The 20,394-nt window shown below is 53.5% G+C and overlaps 1 protein-coding gene across 2 annotated transcripts in view; it reads left to right on the top strand.

Annotated features, from left to right (window-relative positions):
• RHBDL3 (rhomboid like 3) overlaps nucleotides 1-20,394 on the top strand; it is a 43,532-nt gene that overhangs the window by 7,465 nt on the left and 15,673 nt on the right. For both annotated transcript variants that reach the window (XM_059907446.1, XM_059907445.1), the window contains 4 exons: nucleotides 8,809-8,967; nucleotides 12,818-13,042; nucleotides 16,298-16,446; nucleotides 18,888-19,000. In XM_059907446.1, coding sequence (XP_059763429.1) covers nucleotides 8,809-8,967; nucleotides 12,818-13,042; nucleotides 16,298-16,446; nucleotides 18,888-19,000 — 646 coding nt within the window. The remainder of the gene's footprint in view (nucleotides 1-8,808; nucleotides 8,968-12,817; nucleotides 13,043-16,297; nucleotides 16,447-18,887; nucleotides 19,001-20,394) is intronic.

Here is a 20,394-nt window from a genome sequence, read left to right as displayed (position 1 = left end):
CTGGGGGAACGTGGACGCCCAAGCATTTTCCCTCCGCTCACTGGCTGCCTGCATGGCAGAGGGTGAGGGCGAGAACGAGGCATCGGGCACCACGTGGCCAGACCCCAGGGCGGGCCTGCTCTGCCCAGTGTTCAGATTTGGCAATTCCTGGTGGTCGACTGTGAGATTGGGCCCAAGGCGCTGTTCTCTGTTACGGAAGTGAGCTGATGTGTATCTCGAGTTGTGGACAACTAGGGGTAGCTGCCAGCCTCGTCCCACCAGCTTTTTTAAAGCAAGGTACAGGTTTGAGTCGGAAAGTATTCCTCTGAGGGAGCAAACATCGAGCTTCAGCTGTGTGCACATGCGTCCTTGTCTTGTTTTTATCTCTCAATAGCCCTGCAAAGTGAGTGGTGCTATCTCCTCTTTACAAGGAGGAGACTGAGGCCCAAGGGGACAGGGATTGCCCAAAGACACAAAGCAAACAAGGACCCTCTGCAGAGGGGTTTGTGTGTGTTTGTACACGAGGCTCCTGGGTATGTTTCCACACAAGGCTTCTAGGTGGCTTCTGAAACAGGCAGCGGGCCGCAGGAGGTGAACCAGTTTGGTGACCCTTTATCCTGCCCACCCTGCTCCTGGTCAGAGGTCTGTGTCCCACTCCCCTCCTTCTCCCTGGATCTCTCTTTTCTGGGGAACCAGAGGGATCCCTTGGTGGCTTCCAGGAGAAGGAGCAGGAGGAAATGGGTTTAGGCTGAAGGGGGTGGGATGGGGCAGATTAAGACCCCTCCCTGCTCGAACCTGCTCCCACCTCTCCCTGCCTGCAGCTCCCCTGGGACTCCTGCCTTTATGGCCCTGACTGGGCTTCAGTCCCCAGGTGGCCTTGACGGTTGGACCTGGGCGAGTCAGCACAGGTGTTACGTCTGCTCCTGGCACCCAAGGGGCCTGCCTCTGAGTCACAGCCCCCAGCTGCCCCCTCAGAGTCTGTGTGCCTCCAAAGCCTTCTGTGGTTTGAAGGGGGAAAAACAGGGTCTTCCAGGAGGCTCTCTCTCAGGGTGGAGATGGGCAGGGCCTGGAGGAAAGAGGCGGCCCCCACTTGACCCCAGCTTTCTGTGTTACGGGGAAAGACTGAGAGCTCTTCTTCTCCTCATGGCCCAGGTGTTGAGAGAGAGAGAGGGCTGGGTAGTTTTCTGGAAATTTGCCAATTGTCCAGTGGCTCAGCCTGGATTCAGGCCAGGATGTCCTCCGCTTCTCTACTGAGGGAAGGGTGTTCTAGCTTCCTAATCAGCCTGCCAACCTCAGATCCTGGGGTTCAGCTCTTTGACTTATGGGGGGGGATGTTCAGGAGCCTGACTTGGAGCTTCTGGGAGAAGCCCCTTGAGAGGGATGAGCTCCCTCCCCTGGACCCCTGGGGTGGCAGCTGGAAGAACAGAAATAATGTAACTGGGAATCCTCGAATTGGTGAAGCTTCCCCAGCTGTCAGATGCCTGGCCAAATCCCAGGGGAGCACCAGAGCCCCTCGTGCCTCCATGTGGGGAGACTGGAGAGCCGGAGGGGTCAGAACCTGGCTTTTAGGAACTGGTCTCTCTCCTTCCCAGGGAGGCTTGAGGTCTTTATAAATCCACTCCTGGCTTCAGCTGAAAGCAGGCCCGATGGTACCCTGTTCTACTCACTGAAGTGCCTCTGGACAAGTCGTTCGTCTCTGTGTGCCTCAGTTTCCATATCTGTTAAATGGGACTAATCACACTTATACTCTAGGGCTGATGTGAGAATAAGAGCAATCAAATATTTGTGCCAATGAGTATTTCAGGTCTGGGGGAAAAGTCAGGGGATGGTGTGAGGTGGTTTTCTGTATGGGGCGAATTAGCATCTTCATTTGCAAGGCAGAAGTGCTAGAGAAAGCTGCTACTCTCCTAACCTCGCCTCCTGACCTCAGCAGCTGCAGGCCTGGGCCTGATTTATGGGGCTGTAAATATCCCTGAATGGGCCTGAGTTCCCTGGTGGGCTCCGGCTGTTGGATGGGGACAGCTCTCCTGAGCTGGAAACCCCTGGGCAGCCTCGTTAATTCTGCTGTGCTCGGAAGCCGGGTGATGATGCGGGGACCAGCAGATGAGCCATGGTAACCCCCTAAGTGGGGAGGGGCAGTTGCCTGCACCCTCCTCTGCCCCAGCACGCACACCATGTGGTCCTTTCCCAGGGCTTATTCTGTCTCAGTGGACAGAGAGGGGACAGTGGGGCCTGAGATGGGAGGCTTCCTTAGACTCCAGGTCCCGATGTTCCAGGCGTGAGAGGTCTGCACCAGGATGGCTCCTCAGGTGCCACCTTTGGGCTCCCACACCCCTCACTGAGGACGTGGACCTCTCGAGATGAAGGAGAGGGAGAGGTCCCTCTGGGAGAGAGAAGGGATCAGACATGTAATTGTCCTGGAAATGAGTTGGTGCAGATCACACATAACATAAGAGCTATAAAATAGACGTGTTCCTTTCTTCTTTCTCTTCTGCTTTGCTGCTGCTGGGTGGATTCCGAAGCCTTGGCCGGGCTCTTGGGCCTGCGGCAGGGGGGTGGGGAGAAGTGGCGCTGCTGTCCTGGGTGCTGAGCAGGCAGATCCCAGACCCTGCGGGCTTGGTTCCCTGGAAGCTCAGCTCAGCCCATGAGGCCAGTCACTTCCTCCTCGGCCACTCCCGGGGCCTGGCACCCTCCTCAACCCTCTGGCTGGGGCCTGGATCCGGCAGACTTCTAACTTGGCTGGGAGGACTCCAAATAAAGTGTCAGCTGCCTCGAGGGCCTGTGCCACTCATGAGATGGAGGCGAAAGGCTGGTTCGGAAACACTGACAAAGGGGCCTGGTTTCACAAAAGGGAAAAGTAACTCTACTATGATTCATGCATTTTCCCCAGATTGTGTCCCATGGAGTGTTACTGTGAAAAAATATTATGATCAAAGACCCAGTAAGTTTGGGAAATGCTGGGCTGAAAAAAATCAGACAGGATTCTCCACTGTAAGATCTTGAAGGACCTTTAATATGGTTTTATACATCACGCCCTTCCAAAAGGGTTTCCCAAACTTCTGGAACCACAGCACCCTTATTTCATGCACCGTCTTGGGCCTGGTGTTCCACAAAACACACACTGGGAAACCCTGAGCCAGTTATATTTCATATGACAGAACAGGACAAAGAAAAACAAGGAAGAGCAATGCTGGACCTGCTAACCACTATGGAGGAACCCTGAACTATTTCCATCTTGACCACTAACTTGCTCTGTGACCTTGAACTAGTTTCTTTTGCTCTCTGCACCTGTTTCCCCGTCCATAAAGCGAGTGTGATGCCAGACACGTAGTCGATCCTTAGCAAGTATTTGTTAAATGAACGAATGGGAGGACTGAACTGGGGTCTCTCGAACCCTTTTCAGCCACAGCATCCTAATGATGGGAGAGTGCAAGCTCTGGGCCCGGCCACTTGGATGTGAGTCTACCTGCATCAATTACCAGCTCTTCAAACTTGGGCAACTCTGCTCTTGGTGCCTCATTTTTCTCCCATGTAAAATAGCACCTACCTCGTAGGGTTGTTGTGAGGTTTAAATGGGGGGACCACATAATTTATTATCCAAATTGGGACGATTTTGAGGGTGAAAGGGGCACTGTTAATAATCATGCTCAGGGACTTCCCTGGCGGTCCAGTGGTTAGGACTCTGTGCTTCCACTGCAGGGGGCATGGGTTTGATCCCCGGTCAGGGAACTAAGATCCCTCAAGCTGCGCAGGCGCAGCCAAAAAAAAAAAAAAAAAAAAAAAGTCATGCTCAGACAATAGGTGTAAGAAGCCAGGACTGTCCCAGACAAACCAGGACAGAGGAGGGTGACCTGAGGTTTCAATGAGGTAGCGCCTGATACCTGGCGCGTATTCTGCATACACAGCCACTATCTTGTTGCTGTTCCACCAGGTGGTATGCAGAAGGCCAATGCAGAAAACAACTCAGAATGGGGCCGCTCGGCAACCCCCTCCCCGCCTCGCTGGGCTTCAGAAGTCCCCCAGCCCCTAGAACTCTGCAGAGCAGTTTGAAAACCACTGAGGTTCTTTCCAGCTCTCCTGGATCATGACTTATAATTTCCTGACCTGCTGTCCTTCTTTCCAATGTCACCAGGTCCTTCCTACAGCACAGACCTCCCCCCCCGCCCCCCTGCCAATATGAGCTGCCTCATCCTGATTCCAAATTTCCCGTCAGCCCTTTGACCGAGCAAGGATGCAGAATTGAAGATCAGCTGCCCCCATGGGCTGTGTGGGTTGTGGATGTCTCTTTCCCTAGCCCCCATTTGCGTATGTTATGCTTAGGTATGCAGGGCTGGGGACGGACCACCTTACATCGCCCCAAGAAGGGAGAGTTCCTACCACATGGTGGATGGGGAAAGTAAGGCAGTGTGGTTAATGGTCTGCCCAAGATGGCACAGGCAGCTGGGGCCGGGGTTCCTTCCAGAACTCTCCCCCAACTCCTTGCCCCAGAGGAGGGGAAGAGCCCTAGGTGGCAACAATACAGAGAGAATCCGGTGGGTCCTTTTGTATCCAAGGTCATAAGTGAGCCAGGAGGGGGCCCAGGGTGGGAGATGGGATATATATATGGCAGAGCATGCGTGGGGCGCCGGGGGTGGGGAGAACCGGCGACCTAGAGGATTAAGGGGCCAGAGGGCTGGGTGCTGGTGGGATTAAGCGCCCCTGGAGTCTCGAAGCTCTTTACAAGGCCAAGGCAGGTGGGCGGGAGCTGTGGGAGGGTCACTCGTCACTTTGTGTTTTCCTCCTCTTCTGCGCCAGCAGCCTCCACGCAGGCTGAATGTGGACGTGGCTCCCCCTTCACTCACACACACACACACACACACACACACACACGCACACACGCACCCGGCCCTGCACAGCGCTGGGGAGGCAGCTGCAAGGATGCTCCTGGATCCCCAAGGGGCGCCTGCCTGCGGCTGTTCAGTCCCATTCCTCCCGCTGCCCCGCCACCCCCAGACCAACCCCGGTCAGGTTGTCTCCAACCCACCCAGTCTAGACCTCATCCCACGAGCCCCCCCCTCCGTCCAAAGTGGGTGAATCCGGGTTATGGAGCACCCAGGACGGGGAGCTTCGGGGCCTTCAGTACATTACTGACAAGGAAATTGCATTTGTAGGAGTTGTTTCCCCCAAAGCTCCAAACCACGGTGCTTGTGTGATCCTGTCCCCAAAGCTGCCCTTGAGGAGGCCCAAAGGCGGGAACGGTGTCCAGGAGGGTCGGCCAAGCCTCCATGGCCGGGCTGCTCCCTCCTTGCTCCGAATGAGGCCAGTGGGGCCGGACACTGAGTGCGGGCGGCCCTGGGCCCCGGAGAGCACAGCCCTGCGTTTTTGCTTCAGCCCACCGCACCCCGAGGGCACGCTCGCCCCTGCTCGATGAATGAGGCCGAGGCAGTTATGGCTCGAGGTGTTTCCCCTAAGTTACACGAACTGGTAAGTGGCTGAGAGCAGAGTGGGATTTTGCCCTGCTCCTCGCAGCCTCCTTTAGAAGCTCCGTCAGGGCAGTGGTACCCACCTCTCTCCGCCTCTGCACGAATCCTCTCTGTGTGTTTCTTTTTGTTTCCCCCTCGCTCCCTCTCTCTGCACTACCCCCCCGCCCCGCCCCGTGCCCCATGCCCCCTGTCAGCCGGGGCTCTTGCCCTCATCTTCCCAGGTGTTCGGGGTGGTGGTTGGAAGGTGTCCCGTGTACATCTGTGGGGCCCAGGCAGCTGGCCCCTCCCTTCCTCTCCCACCCCCTCCCCCAGTCCCCCTCCTTCATCCCTGAGGCCTCATTATTAGGGTAGCAATGACCCCCCCCCCCCATTGTCTGGGCTGTCTGGCCCTGGCATGAAAGGTAGAGTTTTGGCAGAGAAGGGAGGCTCGGCCTGCTTCCAGCTCCTTCTCTGCGGTCTGGAGCCTGTAATGTGCTAGGGGCAGGCCTGGCAGGCCCTGGTGGGGGGCAGGGGGAGGAGCCACAGGGCAGCCCCTGTCACTAGGACGACAGCAGGGAGCCCTGGAGGGGGAGGGAGAGCAGGGGAGCAGGTGGTTCTTTGTCTGGAGCTGGAATGAGGGAGAGGGGCCCTTGCCTGATCCCAGCCCCTCCACCCCACTGCCCCCCCACCCAGCCTCGGATGGGCCCCCGGGGCGGGGATTGGCTTCCTCCCCCGGGCTGGGCAGCAGAGGCTCCCTGCCATGCGCACAGCCCCCTGCCCCCTGCCGTGCTCACCAGGGGAGGGTTAGGGAGGGGATGGATCTTCCCAGGGCTCCGGGCTGCTTCTCATCCCCCACGTCAGCCCACCCAGTACGGCGGCCACGTGGGCCCAGGCAGGGGCCAGGCTGGTGAGTCCCTGTAGCCAGTGCCAGCCTGTGGGGACGGGAGGGGTCCCAGGCAGAGGAGGAGACCCTCCCTAGCTGCCGTCGCCACTTTGCCACTCCAGGCGTCATTTCCTGTCTGAGCTATAAGGAGATCAGAACTGTTGCTGTTTGAGCTCTTTCCGCTTTAAAAATCTGTGTAGAGTGGGCCCGTGAGGCTGCTGGAGCCCCCTCCACTCCCGGGGCCTGCACTCACCTCTTTGACCCTTGACATTTGGCTTCTGAGCAGCAGAGCAGGCCCTGGAGGCTGACGGTCAGCAGCAGCCAGCAGTTAGAGGCAGTGCCCGGCTGCCCGGGTCTGGAATCCTGGCTCTGCCGCTTGCAGACATGTCACTTAACCTCTCTGTGCTCGTTTTCCCGTGTCTCTACTTCCTCATCTGTGACATGGAGATAATCATAGGACCCACTCATAAGGTCGCGGTAGGAGGCCAAAGAAATCGTATATTTACATGAAGTGCTTGGTATGTATGTTGTTTGGCCCAATGAAAACACTCAGCAAATATTAGGCGTTTTTACTCGTAAAGATCTTTCTGGAACAGAGGGTAGGTGAGTTTCCTGAAATACTGGATGGTGGGAACCGAAGAGGTGTCATCCCTGAAATCTGGTATTTTGGGTAGAGGATTGGGTACACAGGCAGATTTTATTTATTTATTTATTTATTTATGTATTTATTTTTGGCTGTGTTGGGTCTTCGTTTCTGTGCGAGGGCTTTCTCTAGTTGTGGCGAGCGGGGGCCACTCTTCATCGCGGTGCGCGGGCCTCTCACCGTCGCGGCCTCTCTTGTTGCGGAGCACAGGCTCCAGACGCGCAGGCTCAGTAGTTGTGGCTCACGGGCCTAGTTGCTCCGTGGCATGTGGGATCTTCCCAGACCAGGGCTCGAACCTGTGTCCCCTGCATTGGCAGGTAGATTCTCAACCACTGCGCCACCAGGGAAGCCCCCCACAGGCAGATTTTTAAATAAGCCTCATTAGAGATGTCCTCTCTCGTTGAGTTCTGGGGGGAATTGAAGGAGTCATGACTTGTGACTCTTGGCTGTTTCTCCTGGATTGTCTTAGACAGGCTGCACACAGCATCAGCCTTCCAAAAATAGTCTTCACTGGCCTTATCCAGAAGAGAGGGAAAGGTGGGTTCGGTCTTCCGGGCTCCCTTGTCATGCACACGCGGACGTCCGCAACGTCTGTCTGCCTTTTAAAATCTCAGCAACCCACAGCAGCACCTCCGTGTGCAGTGAATTCATGTGGGGAGGCGGTTTGTGAACAGGACTTCTCTGGGCAAACTGGGAGCTGGTTAGTGTGTGCTGAGCGGGGGCACTGAGGGGGTTCTGCCAGGAAAGAGAGGCGATGGAAGGGTGGCAGAAAGGTTATGTGCTTCTCCGGGGGAGATGAATAAGCCCCTTTTCTAACTGAACCTGTGAGCCTTTCCTTGGAAAATGGGTACCTGTCTTTTCACCCAAGCATCCACTTGTTCACCCAACAAATCTTCACTGAGTGCCGACTCTGCCGGGCTCTGTGCTGTAAGCCCCGGGGATAAGTTGTGCACCAACTTGCAAGGAGTTGAAAATGGAGGCCAGTGCAGGGTGGAGGCCAGAGGGCTGTCTGACATGCAGGGGGAGCAGATCACGTGTTGGGGGAAGGCTTCCTGGACGCGGGACATCTGAGCAGTCGGAAGGGTGAGTCGGAGTCTCCCAGGGAGATGAGGGGAGACAGGGAGTCTTAGGCAGAGGAGCCCAAGTGTGCAAAGCTGCAGAGGGAAAAGGGCAGCGTCAAAAATCCAACCAGGGACTTCCCTGGTGGTCCAGTGGTTAAGACTCCACGCTTCCAATGCAGGGGGAGCGGGTTCGATCCCTGGTCGGGGAACCAAGATCCCACATACTGTGTGGCATGGCCCCAAAATAAAGAAAACAAAAAAAAACAACCAAACAGAGCACAGTGTCTTTGGGGAGCCCTGTGTGCAGGTTGTGGGGTGTATGTGGGTGCACGCGTGGGAGAGGGGCTGGCAGGCAGATGCGGAAGTGCTGTCCAGGCTGTGCTCCCCGCTGCCCGGGGCCTCGTGCCTTCCCCGCTCAGTCCCTCTGCCCCAGGCCCCAGATTTCCTCATCTTCCTCTACTCATCGCCTTTTCATTCCCTCTTTCCCCTTGTCCAGGGTCAGGAGTAAGGGCAGAGAGTAATAACCTCTCTCAACCTCCATTTCCCTTCTCCACGCACCACACGGTTGCGCTGGGCGATCTCAAAGGTCTCCAGGGCCTTCTAGGGTTGTAAGTGGTTGTCCGCCCTATTTGGATGTTTCCCCTGGGGGCCTTGGAAACATCCCAGATGCCGCCTAGGCCTCTGTCAGCAGAGGGCTGGAGACAGGAGCCGTGAGTGGTGACGGTGATGGGGCACCCGGGGCAGTGTGGAGAGGGGGATGGGGCCCTGCTGACCCCGCTGCTGTGTGTGCTTCTCCCTCAGTTTGACCCTGGGAACACGGGCTACATCAGCACATGTAAGTTCCGGAGCCTCCTGGAGAGCCAAAGCTCCAAGCTGGACCCGCACAAGAGGGAGGTGCTCCTGGCTCTCGCCGACAGCCATGCCGATGGGCAGATCTGCTACCAGGATTTTGTCAACCTGGTGAGCGCTCTGGGCCCCTCGCCACTGGGAGAGACCTGTTTGGGGGTGTGGCTTAGAGGATCCTTTTGGATAATTAATGGGATCTGTTGGTCTGTAGCATTGAAAAAGGCCAGGCTTCAGCAGGTGAAAGGAAATCACCAAGGACCCAATTTCTCTTTATCTCTCAGTTCTGCTTTCTGTAGTGTCAGCACTACTCAAAAAAGCCCCAGGCAATTCCAGACCCTACCATCGTGGCAGCAAAGTGGCTGCAGCTGTTCCAGCCCTCATGCCCTCAGGCCTCACCACGCAGGGGAGGAGAGGGACTTTTCAAATGGTAGCTCCCACCTGAGGCCTGGGATTTCCTTCCTCCAGTTGGCCTAGATTGGGTCAGTGGGTTGTGCTGATTGAATCAAACCAATCAGTGCTCACCCGTGGAGCTGGGAGTGGGGTCATTTCCACAGAAACGAAAGACTGGGAGTGGGAGGTGGGAGGTTATCGTTGGCAGGAGAGGAGTGGATGTTGGGAGGATGAGGGCAGACCTTTTGGGAGCAACGGGGAACATGGGTGAAGGCCGGAGCTCATCAGACCTGCTGGCAGCTGTCCTGGGTTGTCGGAGGGGCTGGAGACGGGAGGCCCGTGAATCCTGCCCGGTGGTCTGGTGTCTTGGAGTCGGGACTTCCTCCTCACTGGAGTTACTGCTGTGCTGTTCTGGGGGCTACTATGGCGGGATTGGAGTGGGGTTCAGTGGGGTTAAGCAGGAAGCATCCCTCTGTGGGGTGGATGGCACATGAGTAGAAGCTGCTTGAACTAGCAGGGTGAACACGAGGCCGGAAGGCTCCACTTGGTTTCCCTATTGGTGAAATGGAAACAGTCGCCTCTCTTCTTGTCACCCATGAAATGACTGGTGTGAAGTCCCCAGGCTCCTGAAATTCAAAATCATCAGTGATGGAGGAGCCAGGACCTGCCATCGTGCCAGGTTTGCTCTCTGATGTGGATGCATGGGCTTTGGCATTGTTTTAATTGCCTCTTGATTAAGGACCTGCCTTTGCCCAGAGGTTAGCGTGATTGCAGGGAGCAGCTGTAGGGCTTTTAGGGGTGAAGAAACCTGCTGTTCAGAGTGGACCCAGGGAGCAGATCTCCTAGAGGGCGGGGGTGCAGAGCTCAGATAAGCAGGGGAGTTGGGGACAGTTGGGATTCATGGGATGGGCCGTGGAGGTGAGCCCCGTGACTGGGAACCCAGCAGTGCCAGCAAAGACCAGGCCACGGAGTTGAGCCTGCATCGGCTCGTCCACAGCCCCAGCGCCAGCGTGTTTGCTGCATGCCCTGGTCAGCCCAGGGCAGAGTGAGGGCATGGCTGGGCCAGGGAGCTGCTTCTCTCCAGCTGGGGGTTCGTGGAGTCGTCTTTGTGAATTCGCAACAGCAGATTACTTGTTACCATCGAGATTTCTCTATTTGAATTCTGAGCTGGAGCAGCCAGCCATAGCCTGGATTCTTGTGAGCAGGGCTGCCCCGGAGGCCAAGACTAAGAAGGGGTTCATGAGAGGGAAGCTCTGGGCAGGGCAGAGAGCTCAGGGGCCGGAGTCAGGTGGGCCTGGGTCCTGCTCCAGGCTCTGCCTTTGCCACTCAGTGGCAAAACTGAGCCTCGGTTTTCCCATTTGTAAAATGAAGCCAAAGGAGACCCTCTTCAGGGTTGTGGCAAGGATTAAGTGAGAAGACGTGTTTGAAAGTTTTTGTTGCCTCTGATGTTCTTCCACCAGGTTAACTCCTCTGCATCCTTTATGAGCCCTTTCCCACCCCAACCCAGGCAGAATGAAACAACCTTACCCAGAGCCCCCACAGTGCTTTGCACAGGCCTGTCTTATAGCACAGACCACATTGCATTACAGCTGAGTGGCCAGGGTTGTCATGTATGGGTGTGCAGGTTGTGGACTGCACAAGGATGCCGGGCAGAGAGAGGAATGGGGACTGAAATCCGGCCTGGGCTTTGTTCAGCAAGGCCTGGAATGGGTGCATCCACCTGAAAGGAGAGGCTCCCTTATCTAATGGGCACAAAAGCTCCACATGGGCCAGCATGGGCTCCAGAGTCAGGCAAATCTGGATTTGAATCCTGACTCTGTGATTTACTAACTGTGGGTCCTTGAGAAAATTACTTACGCTCTCCAAGCTCTCATCCCCGTCTTTATAACGTGGGGATAATACTACGCACCAAATAACGAAGATGACATCCTCTTTTGCTGCCGTTTATGTGTCTGTCTCTCCTGTATGCTCCGTGAGGCCAGAGACCATGGCTGCTGCTGTGCCCGGCACAGTTCTAGGCATATCGGGGCACAGGTGAATGGTGAGTGTGTATGTGTGTACACACTGCTTCTCCTGTATTTATGCTGAGCTCCTTCCCACCACGGGTCTTGCAGATGTATTGTTTGTGAGTATATGTGTGGTACACACACATGTGCATGTACACACCCAGGGATTGGGGGAGAGGATGGCTACAAACTAATTTGATGACATGGTCTTATCTTGGGCTTGTAGTGATCATGGAGCCCCAAGTCCCGTCCACATTTACAGAACCGCCAAGCCACTAAGAACCAGACCCAAGCTTTGCAGGCATGGAGGGGATGGGAATAGGGCATCGCTGGAAGGCGTTCATCCAGGAAGGCCTGCTGGATGGGGGAGGCTTAAGCCAGATTTTTCAGGTGTGTGCAGAACCCAGGAGAGGGGACGGGGCACTGCAGATGGAGGCTTGTTCCATCTGGCCTGGTCTGAACCCAGATCCTCCCCAGCTCCCTGCCGCCTGACAGGGCTTCAAACCCATGTGCCTTGGTTGGGCTGGCTCACCTCCCCAGCCCTGTCTGAACTCCTGCCTTCAGTTTTAACCTGATGTCCCTGCTGGGCCCATAGTCCCAGGAATATGTTGATAATCCCCACCCAGCAACCACAGAGCGGCCCCTGGGTGGCACTGTGAGCGCTGGGGTTGGGAGAGCTGTGTCTTTAGGACATCTCCCCGTAGGAAGGGTCTAGAGTGTGGTTGTGGAGGGTGGGTGGGAGGTAACAGAGGCCTTGGGAGGCTGGAAGTCAGTAGGACCGCCTCTGATCTCTGGGGGTCAGGCTGACCGCTGGGTGAGGCAGCCAGGACTCTGCCTGGGGAGGGGCCAGTCCTGGGGCTCCCTGAGCATCACAGTTCCCTTGGAGGCACTCAGGACTGATGACCTTCCACAAGCACAGCTTTGGGTTCTGGTTCCGGGGACCGAGGATGCTGACCCCTGCTTATCCTTCAGTTCTCATTCATGCCACCTCCTTCAGGAAGCCCTCCCTGACTACCTTGGGACTGGGTTGGACTCTTTCCTGTGTGCTCCTGCAGCAGCCTTCACTTTGAACTGTTACTTACTGCTGGTTACTTATCTGTCTTGAGCACCACTGTATCGCCATGTCTGGCAACACCTGATGCTTAGTAGTTGCTCAGGAAATTGTGATGGATGATGGACAGGTGGGTGGAAGGGAGGTATAGTGGATATGAATACAGGCTGTGGAGCCCTACTGGGTTTGAACTTGATGGATTCCTAAAACTCTCTATGCTTTGGTCTCCTGTCTGGTGGAATGGGGATATTTATGGTCTTTATCTAGCAGGTAGACTAGTTGCATCAATGAGCCAAGCTGTGATGTGCTTAGAACAGCCCCTGACACATAAGAGCTCAGTAAATATTGCTTCTTGTTAACTATTACATTTAACTTCTTGTTAACTATTATTACACAAGAAAGAGGAAGGCAGAATCAGGCCTGGTTGGTCTAAGGAATGTGCTGGCTGGGAAAACGGGATGGGGCTCCCCTGAGACTCCGGTTCTGACCCCCCTCCCCTGTCCTGTTTCCTGTGTAGATGAGCAACAAGCGGTCCAACAGCTTCCGCCAGGCCATCCTGCAGGGCAACCGCAGGCTCTGCAGCAAGGCCCTGCTGGAGGAGAAGGGGCTGAACTTCTCCCAGCGACTGATCCGCCACGTGGCATACGAGACCCTGCCCCGGGAGATTGACCGGAAGTGGTACTACGACAGCTACACCTGCTGCCCACCGCCCTGGTTCATGATCACAGTAACACTGCTGGAGGCAAGGACGAGGGTGGGGAAGGGGCTGCTGGAGGGTCAAGAGGATATCTGAGATCACGAGGGGAAGGGCAAGTCACTGCAAGTCAGGCCCTGTTACAGGGCACTCAGGTGTTGTTATAACCCCCGCCCGGACCATAGAGAGATTACAAAGATCATTACTTTAAGCAATACGCCGTGCAGCAAAATCCCCATGTGACCACCTCCACCAAAACCAACAGCAGCAAAAACAATGTCAGTAGTTCATTGATTCGGGGGATTTAGCCAGGCTAACTCATTAAGACACCTTCTTTTAGTTCCTCCTGGGGTGAGTAACGTGGACGAGTCATGTGCTCCCCTGGGACACCTGTAAAGTAGGAACAACCAGACCTGCCCTCCTTCTCCCACAGGACTCCCCTATTTAGAGCCAGAGAACGGCAGGTGGTGCTTTGTGAACACAAAAGCATTGCACAAATACATATGGGAGGGAGTGTTTATGAACAGGTAGATGTGGGCTTCACGTATTTTGCAAGAACATTCTCCCCTTAGGAAATCATCCATACCTATTTTTATTCTAAAAGTCTCATGCTTATGCAGCAGAATCCAAAGTACCACCTTCTGAATCAGCGCTCCTGTATGAGGAACTCTGAATGCTTTCGGCTCTTCAGCCCAAGAACCAGCGGGCCCCCCAACCCCAGCTCTTGAACGAACCGATGCTTGGCTTCCCTTGCGCGTTTTATAATCTCCATCGTTTCTCTTCCAGAACCAGGGGCCTACTTACCGCCCCTGCATATGTTCTTGTAAAATTCCTGCCGAATCAAACTGCAGGATCATTATGCTTCATGGCATCCCTCTTCTTTTTTTCTAAATCATAATATCTGGACCGCAGGCTAGAGCTCCTCTGTTGTCCTGGCTTCATCCAAGTACATGTGGAAGTTGTGATTTTTCTGAGATATTCTTGGACTTGTTCTCCAAGCACTTACTGTGTTGGTCTATTTATTAACTTCCATTTGAGGACCAATAATAACAAGCTGTCTTGGAAGCTGTATTTGCTCCCAGGCCACCTGTACCCACGGTGTTAGGTGGACAGAACGGCTCCCAGAGAGCCCTGGGAATCCAGCTGCTGGGAGGCCTGAGCCATTCCCAGGCTCAGCCCAGGAGGGCTTAGCCACACGCTAATTACAGCTGCCTTCCCTCAGTGCACGCCTGCTCCTCACGTACTTTATCATTTTTAAACCTCATGATCACCGTGGAAGTGTAAGAATTAGTATCCCCATTTCCAAATGGGGAAACTGAGGACCAGTAAATTAAAATAATTTGCCCAAGGTCATCCAGAGGAGCCAGATCTTGTGTCCAGATTGGTTTCAGATTTTCAGAAACCTCAGCTGTGTAATCTCGAGCCACCAATCTAGAAGAAACTGGAAAATGATGAAATAACTGTTTCAGAGTCCTTATACTAAAGCCCAAGGTTTTTGTTTTACATACAGTTCTAGTAACCTGGTTTTCTGAGTCCGTAACAGAGTGAACATGGTGGGAAGCTACTAGAAGGGGCCCCCTACCAACCAACAATAGGAAGAAAGAACCTTGTAGTACCTGGTCAACAGCGTGCTGACACCCAGGCATTGCGGACACCCAGGCATTGTGGGAGAGGACAAAAGAAAATGTAAAAGCAAACCTGAGTCGTAAAGAAACACAACAGACACAAGAATTTGGGACCATTTAGTATAGGAGCAAAACCCCTGTCAATTACTGGAGAAGGCATCACTCCTATAGCCCAGATCAATACCTGAGACATCCTTAAAATTAAGAACCTAGGGCCTTGAATTATGCATCCTAGAAAGAGTTCCAGGGGACTTCCCTGGTGGCACGCTCCCAGTGAAGGGGGTCTGGGTTTTATCCCTGGTCAGGGAACTAGATCCCACATACATGCCGCAACTAAGAGTTCACATGCCACAGCTAAGGAGCTGGCGAGCTGCAACTAAGGAGCCCACCTGCTGCAACTAAGACCCAACGCAACCAAATAAATAAATATTTAAAGAAAGAAAAAGAGTTCCAGGAAAAAATAGTTCAAATAAATACTCTTTTAGGGCTTAAACAAGTACACATCAGTCATCTTTAAAATTAACTTACGTGGGACTTACCCGGTGGTCCAGTGGTTAAGACTCCACGCTTCCACTGCAGGGGGCACAGGTTCAATCCCTGGTCGGGGAAGTTCCGCATGACACACGGTGCAGCCAAAAAAAAAAAAAAAGAACAATTATGTGAGGTGTTGGTGAGAATTCAAAGAAATTGAAACCCTTGTGTACTGTTGGTAGGAAGGTAAAATGGTACAGCGACTGTGGGAAACAGTATGGCAGTTCCTCAAAAAAATTAAACAGAATTACATGGTCCAGCAGTTCCACTTCTGGGTGTATACCCAAAAGAATTGAAAACAGGGATTCAAAGAGATATTTGTACACCCATGTTCATAGCAGCATTGTTCACAATAGCTAAAAGGTGGAAGCAACCCAAGTGTCCATTGACAGATGAATGGATAAACAAAATGTGGTAGATACATACAGAGGATTATTAGGAAGGAAATTCTGACATGTGTTACAGCACGGCTATACCTTGATGACATTATGCTGAGTGAAATAATCCAATCACAAAAGACAAATACTGTATGATTCCACTTATATGCAGTCCCTGGAGTAGTCAAATTCATAGAAACAGAAAGCAGAATGGTGATTGCCAGGGGCTGGGAGGCAGGGAATGGGAATTAATGTTTAATGGGTATAGAGTTTCTTTCAGTTTTACGAGATGAAAAGAATCCTGTAAATGGATGTTGGTGATGGTTGCACATTATGAATGTATTTAATACCACTGAACCATACACTTAAAATGGATAAGATGGTAAATTTTATCTTATGTGTATTTTACCACAGTTGTTTTTTTTTTTTTTTAAATCAGCTTATGTGGAATTGCCTCAGCCCCCAAGTGGGTATGTGAGTTATTATCGGAATTAAAGTTTAAAATCCTCCAAACCCTTCCTGCTTAACACCGAGGAAATGTGGGCAGAGACCATGAGACCATTTTGTGAACATTTAACACAAAATAATCGAACAGAAGTGGGGTAAGAGATGGTGCAGAGCTAGCTTGGCTCTGGTCGTAGGGATGTCCCTCCTTCTCTGAGAAGGAAAGATGACAACTTCCATAGGGATTCCAAATGTCAGCACAAGAGGGGTTCCTGGGCAGTTTCACACCTAGTAACAGGCTCTCTTCATGCTATGCTCTCATCCAGGTTGCCTTTTTCCTCTATAATGGGGTGTCGCTGGACCAGTTTGTGCTGCAGGTAACCCATCCACGATACCTGAAGAACTCATTGGTTTACCATCCACAGCTCCGAGCACAGGCTTGGCGTTACCTCACGTACATCTTCATGCATGCGGGGTGAGTACACTCTATCAAGAGTCCCTGTGGGAAAATAACTGGTCCAGAGAGCCTGGATTGAAATATATTTTTTATTTTTATCTACCTGGACACAGGATTTGAGGTGGCTTCTTGAAACTTATCTAATACCAAACTGTATGAGTAAATTATTAAGAGTGTATGGGAGGGGCTTCCCTGGTGGCACAGCGGTTGGGAGTCCGCCTGCCGATGCAGGGGACACAGGTTTGAGCCCTAGTCCGGGAAGATCCCACATGCCACGGAGCAACTAAGCCCTTGCGCCACAACTACTGAGGCTGCGCTCTAGAGCCTGCGAGCCACAACTCCTGAGCCCGTGTGCCACAACTACTGAATCCCATGTGCCTAGAGCCCGTGCTCCGCAACAAGAGAAGCCACTGCAATGAGAAGCCCGCACACCGCAACGAAGAGTAGCCCCCGCTTGCTGCAACTAGAGAAAGCCTGTGTGCAGCAACGGAGACCCAAGGCAGCCAAAACTAAATAAATTAAATAAATAAATTTATTAAAAAAAAAGTGTATGGGAAAGGGAAAATAGAGGAAAATGCTAAAAAGCCAGCAGAGAGCTTTTTAGCATATACACAGCATGTGATGCTATGTACTTGCTGTAAGTGGGTTATAAATTTATTCTGAACTTCCTAGCGGCCAAAGCAAAGAGGGAAATGTGGTCAGCCACCAGGTTCATTGTCCATAAACCATGTGTGTGCGTGCCCCATAAGTGAAATAAAGGACAGATTTATTGAAAGGAGGTCTCTCAATATGGTGGCATGAGTCTTCTTGAGGAACTCTGGCAATACTTAAAGTTTCTGTTTGTAGAGCCGTGTGGCCTCTTTTGGGGCCTGGAATGCAATCAGTTCTCACTGGTACCTCCTACCGCATGATAAGGACCAGGTGACCACCCAGGTCCAAGTCCCTTGAAGAGCGTGGTCTTGGCTGGAGACTGTTTTTACATAGTAGAAGCATGGAGTTGGGAAATCAGAGTCCCCAGACACCAGACCTCTGCGGTGTCTTCTACAGACTCTTCTAGAGAAGTAAAGGAAAAGCCTGGAAAAGCCCTGTGGGTGCCTGTCCCCGGGGTTGCCAATCGGAAGAGGATTATCCCGGCCCCCATGGCTCTTTCCTTGGCAGAAAGACCCACAGTGGCCAAGAGGAAGCTCCACTGTGAGCCTCCCTTCCTGCTGAGCCTGTAAAGGGGGCACAAGAGCCACCCCCTAACTGGCTGCACGTGCTGGGAAGGGTGCTTTGGCGTGAGGAGACTTCTGGATGGTTGTTGTTTTTTTTTGTTTTTTTTTTTTTATAAATTTATTTATTTATTTATTTATTTTTGGCTGTGTTGGGTCTTCGTTTCTGTGCGAGGGCTTTCTCTAGTTGCGGCGAGCGGGGGCCACTTTTCATCGCGGTGCGCGGGCCTCTCACTATCGCGGCCTCTCCCGTTGCGGAGCACAGGCTCCAGACGCGCAGGCTCAGTAGCTGTGGCTCACGGGCCCAGTTGCTCCGCGGCATGTGGGATCTTCCCAGACCAGGGCTCGAACCCGTGTCCCCTGCATTGGCAGGCAGATTCTCAACCACTGCGCCACCAGGGAAGCCCTGGATGGTTGTTGATGGATGTCTCCACTCTGAGCCTGCGGGGATGGACGCCTTGCCTGCTGTGTCCCAGCTTCAACTTCACAGGCTGAGGAGCAGGGTCGGGGAGGCACTTCATGCTTCAGTCTCCTCATGAGCCAAGATGTGGACACAACAGGAACTGGAGGATGGCTTTGATACACTAAGCTCTAACAGATATCTTTCATGCTTGCACTTGTTTGGAAAACATCTTTCTCTTTAAATATCAGTAGGTCTTACAAATACAATAGCGAGCCAGAGCGACTGAGTAGCCTGGATAATGGACCGGGTCCCGCACATCAGAGACCAGGGCCGTGGTCCCAGCCTGACCACTAACCAGCTGTGTGACTTTAAGTCGGTCAGCGCCCCTCTCTGAGCCTCAGCTTCTCTTGTGTCAACTGATGGAGTTGCTGGATCTTGACTGTTGTTAGCCCCTCATTGGCAAGTGCAGACACTGCCAGTCACCACCCAGCCCTGTACCTGTGTTCCTGTCCCAGCTGGCAGGGAGGGTGGAAGGAACACTCCAAAATGGTCTATCTGCATTGTAATTCCTTCCCCTCCACCCCCCCCCCCCAGACTGTGAGCTCCTCAAAGGCAGCTATAGGGTCTTTTTTTTTTTTTTTAATTTAATTTTGGCCACGCAGCGCGGCTTGTGGGATCACAGTTCCCCAACCAGGGATTGAACCCGGGCTACAGCAATGAAAGCACTGAATCCTAACCACTAGACCACCAGGGAACTCCCAGCTATAGGGTCTTGTTCACTACTGGATCCCCAGCATCTTGGCATGCTGAATGAATGGATGAATGAATATGATCTCTCTGTACAGGATAGAACACCTGGGACTCAACGTGGTGCTGCAGCTCCTGGTGGGGGTACCCCTGGAGATGGTGCACGGAGCAACCCGCATTGCGCTTGTCTATGTGGCTGGTGTCGTGGCAGGTAGGCAGGTGGGCCCCGTGTCCCCAGGGGTGTACCTCCCCAGGGCGGCTAGGAGACCCCATGAGGTCAAGCAAGCCCCAACTTCCAGAGGACCCTCACCATCCAGGCTCCTGACTACTAGGGTTGTCCTCCAGGCAAATCTCTCCACTTCCCCGGGGAGACTGGAAAGGGAACTGCCACCCAGAGAGGGAGGCATGGGATGACAAAGGAGGGGAGAGCACAGGATTTGGAACAGGCAGACTGACCGGAGTTTCAGTCTTTACACTGCCCAGTTCCAGCTGTGCGAACTTGGGGAAATGCCTTACCTTCTCTTGGCCCTGTTAAGCTTTAAGAGGGAACTGATGAGATCTGCCTGCCAGGCGTGAGGAGGGCGGAGTGAGGTGAAGGATGAAATAAACCGTGCAAGGGAGGTGAGATCCCTGTGGGGACATTCAAGGAGTGGGTGGAGCCAGGTACCTCCCCTGGCCAGGCCAGCACCTGTACCCTAAGGGGGATCTTGCCTCTGCCCGGGCTGGCCCTTGATTGACTCACTGCCGGCCGGAGAGAGTCTGGCCTAGGAGGTAGTGAGCACTCGTGCCAGCTGGAGGAGTCTGGGGCCCTGGCTGACTCAGCCCACGTGGCAGGTGATGATAGTGATCATTGTGGCCTTGAGGATAGTGGCCAGCCCCCTATCCCCCTCCCCAGTGGCAGGGGAGGTAGACTGGGATGAGGTGGGGAGAGCAGAGCAGATTTCTGCAGGAAAAGTCTGCACCAGCTGGGCTTCTGAACAGAGGAATCTCCCTCGTGATGTTTCCAACTTTATCGCCGGCTTTTTTCTTTACAAGGTTTGCCACCTCAGCTCTTCCCCCCTGACAGCTGTGCCCAGGGGAGCTTTGTGTGTACGTTTAAGTAAGATCTTAATCCTTTCTGAGTGGCATTGAAGTTGTCATCAGGAGAGCAGGGCAGCGTCAGCCTTGTAAACAGTGGGCAGGCAGGGACCCTGGAAGTAAGTGGAATGACTTCAGGAATCAAAGAGGGAAGGGTCCCACCACATCCCCCCATCCCATGAGAGGCTGGTCTGCTAGTTCGTGAACCCTCAGCCTGGGAGACTGGCCCAGCGTTGTCTCCTTCACTCCTGTGCTGAGGTTAAAAACTTGGCCACCTTGGACAGCACTCACACCAGCTTCTCCCAGAATCCAGCACCTTCTGCATCCTTGAAAAAAGGTCTGATGAGCATCTCTGTGTGCCAGACTTACTTAGCCACCGACACACCCCTGAGTGTCGACATCTGGGGATTTAGAGCCACATTTTCCATACCTACATACTCAGAGACCCAGATGGTTAATGACGAGGAACAGGAAAGATGCTCGTTAACACTTGCAGTTGGTAGTTAATTAGATGGGAGTGCCAGTAAC

The sequence above is a fragment of the Balaenoptera ricei genome, chromosome 20 (genome assembly GCF_028023285.1).
Source record: "Balaenoptera ricei isolate mBalRic1 chromosome 20, mBalRic1.hap2, whole genome shotgun sequence".
Classification (NCBI taxonomy): Eukaryota; Metazoa; Chordata; class Mammalia; order Artiodactyla; family Balaenopteridae; genus Balaenoptera; species Balaenoptera ricei.
The sequence above is the reverse complement of the archived record's forward strand: the minus strand, read 5'-3'. Positions and strand labels throughout refer to the sequence as shown.